The sequence below is a fragment of the Amphiura filiformis genome, chromosome 2, assembly GCF_039555335.1.
Source record: "Amphiura filiformis chromosome 2, Afil_fr2py, whole genome shotgun sequence".
NCBI lineage: Eukaryota > Metazoa > Echinodermata > Ophiuroidea > Amphilepidida > Amphiuridae > Amphiura > Amphiura filiformis.
This window is the reverse complement of record NC_092629.1, coordinates 52,626,796-52,642,661: the sequence shown is the minus strand read 5'-3', so window position 1 is coordinate 52,642,661 and position 15,866 is coordinate 52,626,796. Positions and strand designations below refer to the sequence as shown.

The 15,866-nt window shown below is 37.7% G+C and overlaps 1 protein-coding gene across 1 annotated transcript in view; it reads right to left on the bottom strand.

Annotated features, from left to right (window-relative positions):
* LOC140146364 (ras-related protein Rab-2A) overlaps nucleotides 1-12,038 on the bottom strand; it is a 44,918-nt gene extending 32,880 nt beyond the window's left edge. Inside the window, exons 1-2 of the mRNA XM_072168187.1 lie at nucleotides 11,907-12,038; nucleotides 8,038-8,109 (exon numbers count right to left, since the gene is read on the bottom strand). Coding sequence (XP_072024288.1) covers nucleotides 8,038-8,109; nucleotides 11,907-11,952 — 118 coding nt within the window. The 5' untranslated portion in view covers nucleotides 11,953-12,038. The remainder of the gene's footprint in view (nucleotides 1-8,037; nucleotides 8,110-11,906) is intronic.
* Nucleotides 12,039-15,866: the final 3,828 nt, after the last annotated feature.

Genomic DNA, 15,866 nt, shown 5'->3' with positions numbered 1-15,866 from the left:
TGCGGAAGGATTTAGTGTAGTGTCCCCTTAAAACAAGAACTGTCTTTAAAAAAGAATTAGTGCTGTGGGATATCTAGAGCAAATATTGATACACAAAAATAATTAAAAAAATACTTTGTTGATACAATTTTTTCAATCTACATCTCTGAGATGTTTAATATATCATATACTTCATAAATAAAAATTAAAAAACAAAAGACAAGTTGAGTGGAATTTTCACCCTCCGTAACCTTAAATGATGTATTATGCATTTACATGTACATGTACAAAGCCGTAAAATAAATTTCAACTTCTGAAACATCTTTTTCAACAAGTTATAACTGAAAGTTTACAAAATAAAAAGAAATTTGAAAAATCTTCAAAAAATGAGGAGGGCGCGGACGAGAAACATGTATTTTTTTTACTCGGCCTTACTAGGCCTAGGCCTACAATGTCCAAACCAACTACATACATATGTATGTATAGAAGTATTATTTTTCAGGTGACTAACTTTAGAATTAAAAGTGCTCAAACCCATTACAGGTGAGCGTAGAAACAAATTCAAAGTATAGACCTCTGGAAAAGGCAACCGTTACTACTAGTTTCACAGCATACCCTCACTTACGATCATTGGGTATACCGATCATCAGACGGATAATTTGTCATGATTTCAAGTTAACACAAATGCATATACAGGTATATACATTCTGTGGTGTCAAAACCAGGACAAACCGAGCCATTCCAGCACAGTCTCTACTCCAAAAGTAGTCGAAAGTGCTCAACCACTATAAATAGTGGGGGCGTAATATAAGTATTATTTTTCAGGTGACTAACTTTGGAATTAAAAGTGCTCAAACCCATTACAGGTGAGCGTAGAAACAAATTCAAAGTATAGACCTCTGGAAAAGGCAACCGTTACGACTAGTTTCACAGCATACCCTCACTTACGATCATTGGGTATACCGATCATCAGATTTGATAATTTGTCATGATTTCAAGTTAACACAAATGCATATACAGGTATATACATTCTGTGGTGTCAAAACCAGGACAAACCGAGCCATTCCAGCACAGTCTCTACTCCAAAAGTAGTCGAAGTGCTCAACCACTATAAATAGTGGGGGCGTAATATAAGTATTATTTTTCAGGTGACTAACTTTGGAATTAAAAGTGCTCAAACCCATTACAGGTGAGCGTAGAAACAAATTCAAAGTATAGACCTCTGGAAAAGGCAACCGTTACTACTAGTTTCACAGCATACCCTCACTTACGATCATTGGGTATACCGATCATCAGACGGATAATTTGTCATGATTTCAAGTTAACACAAATGCATATACAGGTATATACATTCTGTGGTGTCAAAACCAGGACAAACCGAGCCATTCCAGCACAGTCTCTACTCCAAAAGTAGTCGAAAGTGCTCAACCACTATAAATAGTGGGGGCGTAATATAAGTATTATTTTTCAGGTGACTAACTTTGGAATTAAAAGTGCTCAAACCCATTACAGGTGAGCGTGAAACAAATTCAAAGTATAGACCTCTGGAAAAGGCAACCGTTACTACGAGTTACACAGCTTTCGGGCACTAACGATCATTGGGGAGACCGATGATCAGACGGAAAATTTGTCATGATTTCAAGTTAACACAAATGCATATACAGGTATATACATTCTGTGGTGTCAAAACCAGGACAAACCGAGCCATTCCAGCACAGTCTCTACTCCAAAAGTAGTCGAAAGTGCTCAACCACTATAAATAGTGGGGGCGTAATATAAGTATTATTTTTCAGGTGACTAACTTTGGAATTAAAAGTGCTCAAACCCATTACAGGTGAGCGTAGAAACAAATTCAAAGTATAGACCTCTGGAAAAGGCAACCGTTACTACTAGTTTCACAGCATACCCTCACTTACGATCATTGGGTATACCGATCATCAGACGGATAATTTGTCATGATTTCAAGTTAACACAAATGCATATACAGGTATATACATTCTGTGGTGTCAAAACCAGGACAAACCGAGCCATTCCAGCACAGTCTCTACTCCAAAAGTAGTCGAAAGTGCTCAACCACTATAAATAGTGGGGCGTAATATAAGTATTATTTTCAGGTGACTAACTTTGGAATTAAAAGTGCTCAAACCCATTACAGGTGAGCGTAGAAACAAATTCAAAGTATAGACCTCTGGAAAAGGCAACCACATTACTAGTTTCACAGCATACCCTCACTTACGATCATTGGGTATACCGATCATCAGACGGATAATTTGTCATGATTTCAAGTTAACACAAATGCATATACAGGTATATACATTCTGTGGTGTCAAAACCAGGACAAACCGAGCCATTCCAGCACAGTCTCTACTCCAAAAGTAGTCGAAGTGCTCAACCACTATAAATAGTGGGGGCGTAATATAAGTATTATTTTTCAGGTGACTAACTTTGGAATTAAAAGTGCTCAAACCCATTACAGGTGAGCGTAGAAACAAATTCAAAGTATAGACCTCTGGAAAAGGCAACCGTTACTACTAGTTTCACAGCATACCCTCACTTACGATCATTGGGTATACCGATCATCAGACGGATAATTTGTCATGATTTCAAGTTAACACAAATGCATATACAGGTATATACATTCTGTGGTGTCAAAACCAGGACAAACCGAGCCATTCCAGCACAGTCTCTACTCCAAAAGTAGTCGAAAGTGCTCAACCACTATAAATAGTGGGGCGTAATATAAGTATTATTTTTCAGGTGACTAACTTTGGAATTAAAAGTGCTCAAACCCATTACAGGTGAAAACAAATTCAAAGTATAGACCTCTGGAAAATGGCAACCGTTACTACTATTTGTGTTAACTTGAAATCATGACAAATTATCCGCCTGATGATCGGGTATACCCAATGATCGTAAGTGAGGATATTTGTGAAATTAGTAGTAACGGTTGCATTTACAGAGGTCTATACTTTGAATTTGTTTCAACGCCACCTGTAATGGGTTTGAGCACTTTCTAATTCCAAAGTTAGTCACCTGAAAAATAAACCACTTATATTACGCCTCGTAATATTTATAGTGGTTGAGCACTTTCAGGTGACTAACTTTGGAGTTAGAGACTGTGCTGGAATGGCTCATTTGTCCTGGTTTTGACACCACAGAATGTATATACCTCTGTATATGCATTTGTGTTAACTTGAAATCATGACAAATTATCCGCCTGATGATCGGGTATACCCAATGATCGTAAGTGAGGGTATGCTGTGAAACTAGTAGTAACGGTTGCCTTTTCCAGAGGTCTATACTTTGAATTTGTATGTATGTATAGACATAGTCGGTACAATGTATTATACCACAATGATATCCTAGTCTGTTTTTGTTGTTTTTTCTCCTCTGATCACCAACCAATATTCAAAATGAAAAAAAGGGTAGAGGGAAGGGGCATGTGCCTACTGCCAAGTGTCATTGCGTAATAATTGTGTGATCACTGACCAGAAAGACACGAAAAATGTGCTTTCAGAGAGTGAACACAAATTAAATCATGTAGGGGTCAAGAGAAAGTGGGTTTTTTTATAAATTTTTCTATGAATGTAGCTGATTGTGCATTTAGGGATTTATATATTTTTAGTGATCCTGCTATTTCACAAATTTCTAGGCATCCCAGGACAGTTTTCTTTCTTTTTAAATGATATAAAAAAATGTAATTGGGACCAATGCATTTGATCAAAATCAGGGACTGTCTTTTGGAATTTGCAGGAGAGCTGTTTAGAACATGTATTTTTAAAAATAGAATGTAAGGAGAGAATGGTCAATTAAGGAGCTGAAAATCACTCTTCTATATTAGATTTAAGGAGAGCAGTAGGGAGCGATTGTTCTTGCTCTCCTCAAAAGGCAGTTCCTGCAAAAACCTAAAGTGGTACTGTACATATATGTACCTTTCAGATAACTCTTCTGCTATTTAGGAACCTTTCAGATAAAATCCGGAAGGGGTCAAATTTGTTGCAAAACCATGCTAAATTCCTGATTAGAAGTGTTTTTTGCTCAAAAGGGCAAATCCTAAAAGAGTATGTTTTGAAGATGCTCTGATCATTCTCTAAGTGTACACTTATATGAAATTTGAGTGGCCCCCAGCAGTAAATATTCTTCCTTGTTCCATAGCGGGAAAAAATATCTAGGTGGGAAAAGATGGGAATCAACTTATTAATAAAGTCTAATCTCAGAGCAGAGGACCGATATGTGACCATCCTCCACAACTGAGCCCGGATGTCGCCAGTGCCACTATTGAGATATGCTTCATTGAACTTAACAATAAACAATAGGAAACAAAGGATTTATTGACTGTTTTATTGATTTTTCACTACTTAAATGTCAAGTACTATAGACATGATATACATCATTTTAAAGCTAATTTCAAGCAGAATATTTTGGTTGAATATCTCAAAAATGATGATTGGCGACTTCAGGGCTCAGTTGTGTTGGATGGTCACATATTGTATTAGCATTCACAAGCTTTACAAATTAATTTTTGGTTGGTCATTATAACTCATAAACCAGTTGCAAGCAAAACATTTAATAAGGCAAATTGAAAAGGAGGTTCTCAGAATTTAACTGGATGTGTAGCTTTTAAAATTTAAATTTTATCACATTGGTTTTTCCTTTTCATGTTTCAAGTCAATGTTAAGGTTTTTGTTGGGGGGGGAGGAATAGGAAGAAAAACACCAGACTTTTTTCCATTTATTTTGTGACAAACACAGCTCTACCTATAATTATATGGCCATGTGTTGTGAACTGGTGTTCCCAATAGGGTGGTGTTGTTTCGTTTTGAAGTGAAAAATGACTTATTTGTAAGAAGTAAACAACTTAAAGTCTGTTTCAATACTATCAAATTTGCATTCATTTGTTCAAAAGCCTGGAAAGTTCTCCTTCATTTGGTACCAAAATTAATATTCTGTGATTTTACATAAAGAAGTTACGAGTAATTAAGTAAACGAAGATGCAGGGTGGTGCAATCAATGGATACGGAATTGGGATACGGTTTGCATGTAAAGTCTATAGGAGAAAATGTGCACCCAGTTCATCAAGGCTTATCTATATTAGAACAATGAATAAAACTTAAATTAAATAAGACCAACAAAATAATGGTTTGTCTCAAAGCTCACAAGTGGTTTGAAAACAAATGCGAAATGCGATTAAAAAAAAAAAATTTATTCCTGATTTTTTTATGGTATTTTGAGAAAAAAATCTGATTTCACCGAATTTTTCCGGAAAAACTTTAAAAAAAAATTGAAATAAAAAAATATTCCGCATTTCTTTTTTTCCAAAGTTCGTGCGCGCATTTGTAAAATAGCTCAGGGCACAATCTTCTTACGGAATGAGAGCACAGAATAGGTGAGGGTGCATCACTCTCCCTAACAAAATGTTGTTCTTTATGATGAAAAATTGCTTGGTTACAAAAAAAATTAACCGATTGGTGTACCTACATCCCTGGACAATACACACTTTTTTTTACCTAGAATACATGCATCCATAGTTTTATCACACAACTCGAACATTAGGCACAGCTGTTCTAGATCCAGAGAGGTTATATTACCTATCCCAGAATCCTTTGTTTGTTTTCATATTGAGAATAAACTGGCTAAACATGGGTCGATAGTTAAGAAATTATACCCATATTCTGCAGCACGATCTGGATGTGCTGTTCATTGATTTCATCAATATCGACCCATGTTGCACTAGATAGCAATTAGCAAATCAAAATAATCAATACGGGAAATTATTAAAATGGGAGAAATGCATTATGGGAAGTGTAAGATGTCTCTGATGTAGACCTAACTGCATTTAAAATTGATCACAATTATGTGTAATTTATACTGTTAATTTATGAATGATTGGACCTGGATTAGCCTTGTCCTGATCATCAATATTTTTCTGCCAAACTCACTGACTACAGAACCCATTTGCAAGTCTTAGTAATAGTAATGGTCAGCATTCAGTCCATCTTGCGGACTTACTAACGGGTATGCAAGGCCCAAAATACCATCCCTGCAAATCTGCAATACCACCTCTCAAGAGCCTACCACGTGGAAACAACTGTATGAGGCTAGACCTGGTAAATCTCAATCTCAGGCCAGTATCACCAGGATACACAACATGCTCATCTATCAGGGCACATTTCTTTGAACCAATACAGTTGCATATAATTCATTGAATGACCTTTGAAAAAATGGGTACTCATACTCATACTCTGCAACTTCAGGTCAAAATGTGCTATATAATTGTTTATGGTTATGGCATTGGATGAGGCCATTGTGGTCCATAGTGTATGTTGTGCAATACATTGTGATGCACAGCTGCAATTGTCATTAGCAACCCTCTACATGTATACTATTAGTGGATCATAGAGCTCTATTTTATGGTGTGCATACATGTGTGACTCCTCAATTTTACAAACCACTTTCCCAATACATACAGACGGAGGGAGGGTGGGCACTTGAACACCAAGCTGCTAAAGGGCAGGCACCCATCCTGTGGTTTTTTGTGGTATTTGGAAGTAATGGTCGTCTTTTCATTGAAATACAGTGAGGCAAAATTGGGCTATTTGGTGAAAAAATTCCATATACCATCCATATACCAAAATTGGCCTAGTAAAATGGGTCATTGATGTACATACCAAAAGGCTGAAAATGCTACCCATATTTGCAGCACATCCCCATGGTCATTTGTAGTGAGTACCACCTAGGCCTATAAATGGACGATGTACATTTAGAGAATAAATGATAGGATTTTGTCTTTTGCCTATCCAATATCGTGTCATAATGGATGGGCTGGCCAATATTTTGAGTAGTGGATGCCGGCGCAGCCGGTATCCACTACGATGTCAAAAAGTTAGGCACTTTAGACCTAAGTTAATTAGGTATGCAGATCCATGTTTCTACTGTGAACAAATATACCAAAATACTAGGTGATCTTAAAATTAAGCTGAGCAAAATGTAGCTGATGAGATTAATAAAAGATCAACTAAGTCTTGATCACCATTAATCGAAACGCGTCCCACGATAGCTTCCTATAAGTTTCTCAAAATAGAGAAACTCAAGTGTCTTTTATTCCTATACGGAATTAATGGCCATTTGGTTGGAATTTCTTCACAACCACCCATATTACAACCTCTATACGCATTTTTTGCATAGCAAAAACATAGCTTCATTTTACCTAAAACTTAGCAATTAATTTGCATGAAGGTAACATAGCTATACCATTACCCATCTATTCTCTTAAAATATAGGCCTACCGATATCTGAACATTAGATTGCGTAACTCTATCACCCTCCTTACCATTTATTCTCATTCTCATTCAGTTTTAATGTAATTTTTGCGAGAAAAACTGCCTTTTTTTCAGAAAAAAATAAAGTTACTTTTGTGAGAACATCCCCGTTGTTTTAAATGAACGAAACCATCACGAACATCTAAGCCGCCGAATCGCGTTCTTAGTTCTCGCACGTGTATTACGCGTGATTATTGAGGAGCAACAAGCGTGCACGCCGTTGCGTGGCGGTGGCCTTGCCCCTGACTGACTAATATCACTATCAACTATTGTGAGATATTATTATACACCAGAAAACCAATCAAATTACGTGAATTCTTTACAAGACGCACTCATTGAATAAGAAGTAACAGTAATCGTCCACACAAAGAGTGTGAATCTCAAATGGGGTTACCTGAAAAAATGCATTAAAGTAAGTACAAGTAGTACTGGTTCTACGGTTCTTTTGATTTTTTAAGAAAATATCTCAAAACTTTTTTTTATATTGAAGCCTGCTAGCATCAAGATAAAAATAGAATGGGAAGGCAGCCACTAGGATCCACAACATGCTCATCTATCAGGGGCACAGTTCTTAAACCCCAATACATTTGCACATTCATTGAATGACCTTTGAATATTTGGGTACAAAAACACATACTCTGCAACTTCTTGAGGTCAAATTTTGTACTATGATTGTTTGATTGAGGTTATTGAACTATGCCATTGAGATGAGGCCATTGTGGTCCATAGTGAGCACTTACCTATTGTAAGATCATGTACTGGTTGAAATCTTTTGTCTGTGAATTGTAAAAGGAGACAGGATTTACCAACACCTAAAAGAACAAAAAGAAGAAGAAAATTGGTTATTACATATTAAAATACCCATCACTGTGAAAAAAAAAGTATTCGCTGTCGAAGTGACGTAATAATCGGATTAACTGCCATAGAAATAGGGTAAACAATTTATGAATGTATCGCACATTCGCACTGCACTACAAGCAGGTTGTACTCATACTAAACCCAGCAAGAAAGGAAAGCAAGAACGGCGGTAAAAAGAAATCCAAAGTACCGGTAAATAAAAAGAACCCTCCTCCTAATACTGCAGCTGGTACATCTTGTTCTGATAATATTAAAACAATGTTGGATGATTACGAGTTAACTGATATTTGGAGGCTAAGGAATGGTGATAAGAAAAGCTTCACCTGGATGCAAAAATCTTACGTGTGCACTTGACTATTGGTTTATTCTTAATGCTATTAAAAAAAATTCATATAGGGCTGAACCGATGTGGGTTTTTCCCTGCCCATACGATAGCCGATGTATTACTTCTAGCATCGGTCCGATACGATAGCCGATACGATGTTGACAAGTGTTTTATGAGCTCATATGAAGGAAATATTTGATCACATTTTCATTGTTAAAAGTCGTCTGTTGTTACCGTTACTTCCGAAAAATGGTAATGACAAATAAAATAAGGCATCCTAGTCCTCAAATAACACCTAGATCAGACCATTTAGCTGTGTTTTTAACTATTTGTCACAATGACATTGTGAAAGGTAATGTGTATTGGAAATTAAACAATATGACATGGTTACAAAATGCAGATCATGACCTTGGCATTAACAAACTCATTGATGAATGTGTTCTTGATTATGGTGATGTATAATTTGTCCCTTGCTCGAGAAGTCTAGCCAAGAATTTGCTCACCGATAGCTTCACATTCTAGGCCAGAGACCATTGCATTCAAAATCTAGTCGGATTCGCTGAAGCATGACACTGTGTAAAGCAATGGAAGTTCAGAAGTAAACACAGCTGATCACAACAGGCGATTGCATCAAAAATGTTGCTAAAATTACACTTCAGCACAATTTTAGACCGTCCAGATTTGGTAAATCTTGCTCAAATGATACAGTTGACTCATCCAAATTTCAACATTAACAGAATAAATAACCTCCTGTGCAAAGAATTGCACCGCCGTCTGACCAAAAAACAATAGAAAAGTACGGTACTCTAGCATCAAATGCGTAACTATCGTGTGCAAATTCGAAGGTAGAGTTCTCGAGTAAATTGTCCCCTAAACATTTCTGGGACTTATGTAATAACTAAAATTCGGTGTTTTACAATTGAATTTGCAAAAGGCTCACAAAAGCAGAGGATGAGTGTGCTAAAGCAAATTGAATGTAAATTAAGCTTTATTAAAATTGCACCAATCAAACGGATGATGAGAACCTGAAATTTACCCAATGGTCATAACATTTTGGCTCCTGGTCCACACCAACATCAAGTGAACCAGGCTTTTTGTATTTAATGTGTACAATTAAAATCTAAATGACCCTAGCTCTTTAAAAATGGCTCCTGGTTTATAACTAGATAATCACAGGACCAGGAGCCACTTTTTCCAAATGTGTGGCTCCTGGTCCAGATCTGCTTATTTCGAGGCTTGAGTGCTGGGCTCACATTTTCAAGAAAATACGACACCGGAAGGGTGTCACCTGTCACCATCAGTTGGCAATGACAAGTCAACGTTTGCCAATCAGGAGATCGATTTGATTTGCCCAGCACTAGATTTTTCCATTAATATTTCATGAGTGGCGCTGGTCGGTCGTAAAAACAACTTTGATCAAGCAAGGTTGCAGAATTAAATGGACTCATGATCATATAATAAGGTCGGTTTTAATAAAAGTAATTCATATTCTCAATCATGCGTGCAAAAACACGGTCACTATAGAAAAATTATCAAATTTGTGTACATCGTGGAACATAGGCCTACTCTTTGCGTGGCTGTGCATAGTAAGCAGTTGTACGCAGATAGCCTCGCTAATATGGACGCATAGAGTAGCGTTGTACGCGCGTGTAGTTAGCATGATTAGTCGCGGAGTAACAAGCGCAGTTGAATGTTCCACGATGTACACAAATTTAATATTTTTTCTATAATAAACAACAGTGGCCCTCCGCGCCGTCAGTGTAAATATTAGTAACCTCCGTGTGCGCCGTGTTGTGCGTCAAACAAATTGCGAGAGCGCTGGTCGCCGTATTTGGATTGCTCGCTACCATTTTTTTTTGCACAGATTGTGATTCGCACTTTTGTTATTGGTCATCCTGTTTTAGCCTGATTGATTTTTGGAAAGGCAAAACGTAAAAATTGTTTCTTTTTTGAGGAAAATTGTGTGTTATTTTGTAAAGTGAAGAGATGAAAGTGACGGTTATGAATGAGGTTAATAACTTTGCATCGGAATATTCCTTGGTTCCAAAAAGGCAAAATGTTTAGATTTTTCACAATGCCCTCCAAATAACCGATGCGCAGTTATTAATTTAACCTCGAATCAAACACTTCAGCTAAGATACGTAAATGTTAGCCAAGCTAAATTGTAGCCAAATTGGACAATCTAAAAAATTGTTTTATGCATTTTAAAACTGACGATGACTGAACGTGTTATACCAGCACCCTCTATCTTCTATCCACACAGTCACTATTGTGTCATCGTGGATAGTAAATGGATTTCCAGATCAAGGTCCTTCCCTCACTCCTGCCGTCTTCCCGCCCTCCCCCTAAGGAAGAGGGGGAGGGAAGGAGGGCGGGAGGGGTAGAGGGCGAGTATGAGATGTGTCTCTCACATCACATGAGAGAGAGGGATTGTGATAGCAGTTCCCCATAGAAAAGCTTGTAACAGTTTTTTAATTGATTGATGCATTAAATGTTGGCTGAATATTTTTGATGAAAGTCAATCTATGACAAGATGTAACTTTGTCTTTGCTACGGAAAGTGCTATGACAAAACGGTTTTCAATTTTGGCTTTCTTTACTCGAGGGCTTTAATTTGATATATAAAATGATGCAGTTTGATGGCAAATTTGAAATCACCTTTCTTTCATGAATTAATGAGTAAATTAATACATACATCATACATGTACATGATGTACATGCATGCATGGTCATCATGAAATAATTTATAAACATGGTCCTGGTCCTGGATGATCATGCATGCATGATCATGATGATGTTTAATTAGGGGTTCATTCATATATTTTCATGACTAAACGATTGTTTATGCCCGAGGGGCCGCTTGCGGCCGAGGGCATAAACAACCGCTTAGTCATGAAAATATATGAATGAACCCGCTCATAAATCTAGAACATTTTGTGATTCTTATTTCATCAAAATAATAACAAAAACGTTACTAAAATACATGATTTTCCTGCACTTTTCCTACCCGGCGATCTAACATCCGGGACACCGGGCATAAACGCTGTTTATGCCCGGCTCTCGACCAATCACGCGCGCTGTTACATAGCGTGTATGTATGAATATTGTATAATAATATGTATTTTAGAAGCGAGATACCAATTCCAGCTACAGCCGACTGTAACATAAATGCACCATTCATATCAATCCCTGGGTCTACAACAAAAACACAAAAGATGACTGTATACAAACACATGAACAATGCAATGAATAAATGGGCAAGCCAAGTGCATGTACACTGTATTTTGCAATGATGATGAATACAAAACAAGATGTCAGCTGGATCACTTGCGATATGTTTTGATTTCTCCACTGGTCTCTATTTGCTCAAAGTCAACTTGACTTGGCATATACAATCCTGATATTCTTAGCAATCATTACAAATTACCTGTGTCTCCTATAATAATATATTTGAAGAGATATGCGTACGACATTTTGGTAGAAAATTCCACGTAGCGACTATGTAGCAAATAGTGCACCTGACGTCATGACCTTTACGCACATGCGCAGTGCAATTAGAGGTCAAAGGCCGATGAATGAATGATCAGCTGGTAAACGTAAACATTGCATTTTGCCATTGGATTGTGCAAGTGATATTTCAATGCATTGGAATAGGAATTGAATTGAATAGGAATTGAATTGATTTTGGCCATTTTTCAATTCAATTCACTGAATTGAATCGAATTCAATGCATTGAATCGAAATGTTTTTATTCTTTCATTTTAATTCAATGTATTGAATCGAAATGTGTTTTTTGTTCATTTCAATTCAATTAATTGAATCGAAAATGCATGCAACATGTATTTTGATTCTGCCATTTAACCTGTATAATTGTCAGCTTATCAGTTAGAATAAATTTTCTCCCTGAACTGCTTTTAGCCAAATGCCCGTGTAAAAGTTATCAGTGTTGGTAATAAGAATTGAATTTGAATATGAATTAAATTCAAATGCTGTGAATTGGAATTGAAATTGGTTAGCAGTTAATTTCAATGCGTTGAATTGGAATTGAATCAAAATGATTTTAAAAAATAAGAAATGAATCTGAATTGAATTGAAATTCATTTTCTGAATCGAAATGTGCCCGCGAGCAACGAAGAGAAATCTATATATTATCGGGTTTCAAGGAGCCAGAAACGGCCTCAACTCACAATCACTAAATCGCCAGGGTACTATAGAAGATACTGTCCATTAATCATGACAAAATTCAACGGAAAACAAGACATTGTGAAGGAAATATTGATATTTGAAGACCAATTGCAACCGTAACTTCAAAGTTAGGGGTGGTGCAATAATTATGTGTACCGTACCCCGGGGTGGTGAATTATTAGGGTGGGGGCAAAGATCATGCAGGCCAAAATGGGGGAGGGCCCCGGGGGAGGGCAAGCATTTTGGCAGGTCGAAAGGGGCGAGGTCGAAGGGGGAGGGGGGCGAGCGATTTTGGGCACATAGTTTTGGGCACCATTTCTATATTACGCCCTAAAAAGGTGTAGGAAAACGTTAGGAATACTTTCAAATATACAAAATTTCCTGCTCGCTGCGCTCGCATTAGGGATTATATGATAAGACAATTTAGTTTTAAATTCAGGTTCCCAAAATCTTGCATCTGTAATGGGGGCAAAGATTTTTGGCACACTAGGGGACAGAAGATCCTCAAAAAAAGGAAAAAGTTCCGCATGTGGCAAAAAACATAGATCTATTCTTTCTTGACTCGACATGGTACATGCAATGAATTTCAATTCATGTGACATGATGTATTCCTCCCGGAAGCTTCCAGGGCTGCCGCAGTCCTATGCACACTCATGGGTTATTCTCAAGTTCACACTTTTCTGTTGTGTACATCTCCAGATGAATATATAGGCCCTATTATAGGCCTAGCGCCTACAAGTAAGGGGTAGGCATAGGGCTATCACCATTTTCATTAATATATTCAACGTATCGTGAGCATGATTGTCTATTATTATTATTAAAGCCCGCGCGCACGCCGCACATTTTGTGCTTCATTGACATGTCCACATTTCGCCCGGCATAGACGGTGTGCCGAACTTTTAAAAAAAGTGCCGGAAGACCCGGAGATGATCCATGTTATTAAAAACGGTGATTATTGTCATAATTTCATGGGATCCATATTGCCTTTTATTTGAGGCCTAGCTTAAAACTTAGTATGTACCCACCATTCCCTCACCCATATTGACACTAAAACCCAGGCCCATGTCACCATGGTCACAGGGGAAATAAGTTGACCAAAGTTGCCGGTGGGTATGCTCCCCCGGAATTTTGAGGTGGTGGGTCTTTGGGAGCTGACGGCGTATAGGCCTACCGATAAAAGGGGGTCTTTAGGAGCTGCGAACAAGTAAAATGGGGACTTTTGGAGCTGCGAACAGTCCGAATCATGGGTCTTTCTTGGCTTTCTGGTTGAAAATCCAGTCTTATTATACAAGTCTGCCCTAGGACTGGACTCAAGTCTAGCAAGTTGCACCCGGTCCGGGGGGTAGGCCTACTTCAATTTGAAATGGATATAGGTGTAGGGCTGGCCGCACTTTCGCACTAAAGGGGCATTCGGTGAGAGCAAAATGTAAAAAATATGGGGTCATTGGGTGAGAGCATGATTTTTGGCATTCGGTGAGAGCAAAATGTAAAAAATATGGGGTCATTGGGTGAGAGCATGATTTTTGGCATTCGGTGAGAGCAAAATGTAAAAGATATGGGGTCATTGGGTAAGAACATGACCTTTTTTCTAAATGGAATCTTTGGGTGAGAACCGAAACAGCGCCACAGAAACCTCAAAAAGCGAATTTCTAGTTCTAAATGGCTTCAAATTTCTTTGTTTTTTCAAAAATAACTAACAAAATCAGTGATAAATGAACTTACTGTTCAAATTGAACTTGTAAGGGTCTTTGGGTGACAGATCAAATGGTCGGAAAAATAGGGGGTCTCGGGTGACAGAGCATGTGTTCGTAAAAAATATGGGGTCTTTGGGTGACAGCGATGCTGAAAAAGAGGGTCTTAACAGCCCTACATACGCGTCACCTCCAAAGTTGAGTGCCCCAGGGGGTTGCACCCTATTCGGTAATTAAAAGCACGGTATTGCACGGGGATGGCAAATTTGGCTTGGGCACCATTAAAAAATTGGTAATATCGCCCTCATACGCCATACAATACAAATAAGTGGTGAGCATGGTGAGGGGACACTGGTGGCTGTGTACTCTCAGACATGCATGATTGTGATAAAAGTGCCATAACATTGTAATTATTCACGCAATCATAACAAAAATCTTGAGACTCCCCCGAGGACTCTGCAATAGTCGAATTGTGATAAATAAAAATATGTTATTATTAGTCAACGCATTCCGTTGAACTCAAAATTATAATGTTTATTAAAATTAAAGTGTTCAACAGTAATGTTCATAAAGTGTTTGTATAATTAGTGACAGTAAAAGTTATAGAATGCAACATATCTTGCATATTGGCTCACTTCAATACTGAACAATTGATTACAATTCTGATTTTGGAATCTGCCAGTTTACTGATCGCGAAAACCCGAGTAAAAAAAAGTCCACTGAAGCTATAAGCAGACAGAGGGAGTAGGCCTACACTCTCAGAACATTGGATAAAAAATGAATGGGCAGAAAACAGTTGGTTAAAAAATGCCCAACAATGGTTAAGATTCTTGAAGTTGGGCAAAATACAGTTTAATACATGGTTGGTCAAACCTGTCAATATGGTATTTACACAATGTTGGTTAAAAGTTAACCAACCTTGGTAAAAAACATCCTTTTCCCGCCAATAAAGTTGGGCAAAGTATGGTTTTGCCCAACCATGGTTACATTGTGTTCCTTTGCGAACTGTGATTGGTCATTGTGTTGGGCAAAAATGCATTTCAGAAAACAAGATGGCCGATATGAGTGGCTTGCTGCAAAGCTGTGGATCGGGGTCTTCAAGATCTGTTGGAGACATTTGAAGGTAGGAAATTATATTATAAAGTATATCATTTCATCGGGTATAACACTTAGTTTAAGTGTGTGCGAGGCCGAGACTGTGAGCAAGACTTACGATGCTTTATCGACGACAACTACCACCACAAGTTAAGCTTAAGCTTACCGGTTGTGGTGGTAGCTGTCGTCGATAAAGCATCGTAAGTCTTGCTCACAGTCTCGGCCTCGCAACCACTTAAACTAAGTGTTATACCCGATAAAATGTTTATAATATAATTTCCTACCTTCAAATGTCTCCAATTGGTTAAAATATGAACAATGAAATGAACTTCCCATTGATAGTGTTTAACCAACTATTGGTTATATTTTGCCCATTTTGCCCAACATGCTATGCCCAACTGGTTGGTTACCGTAAT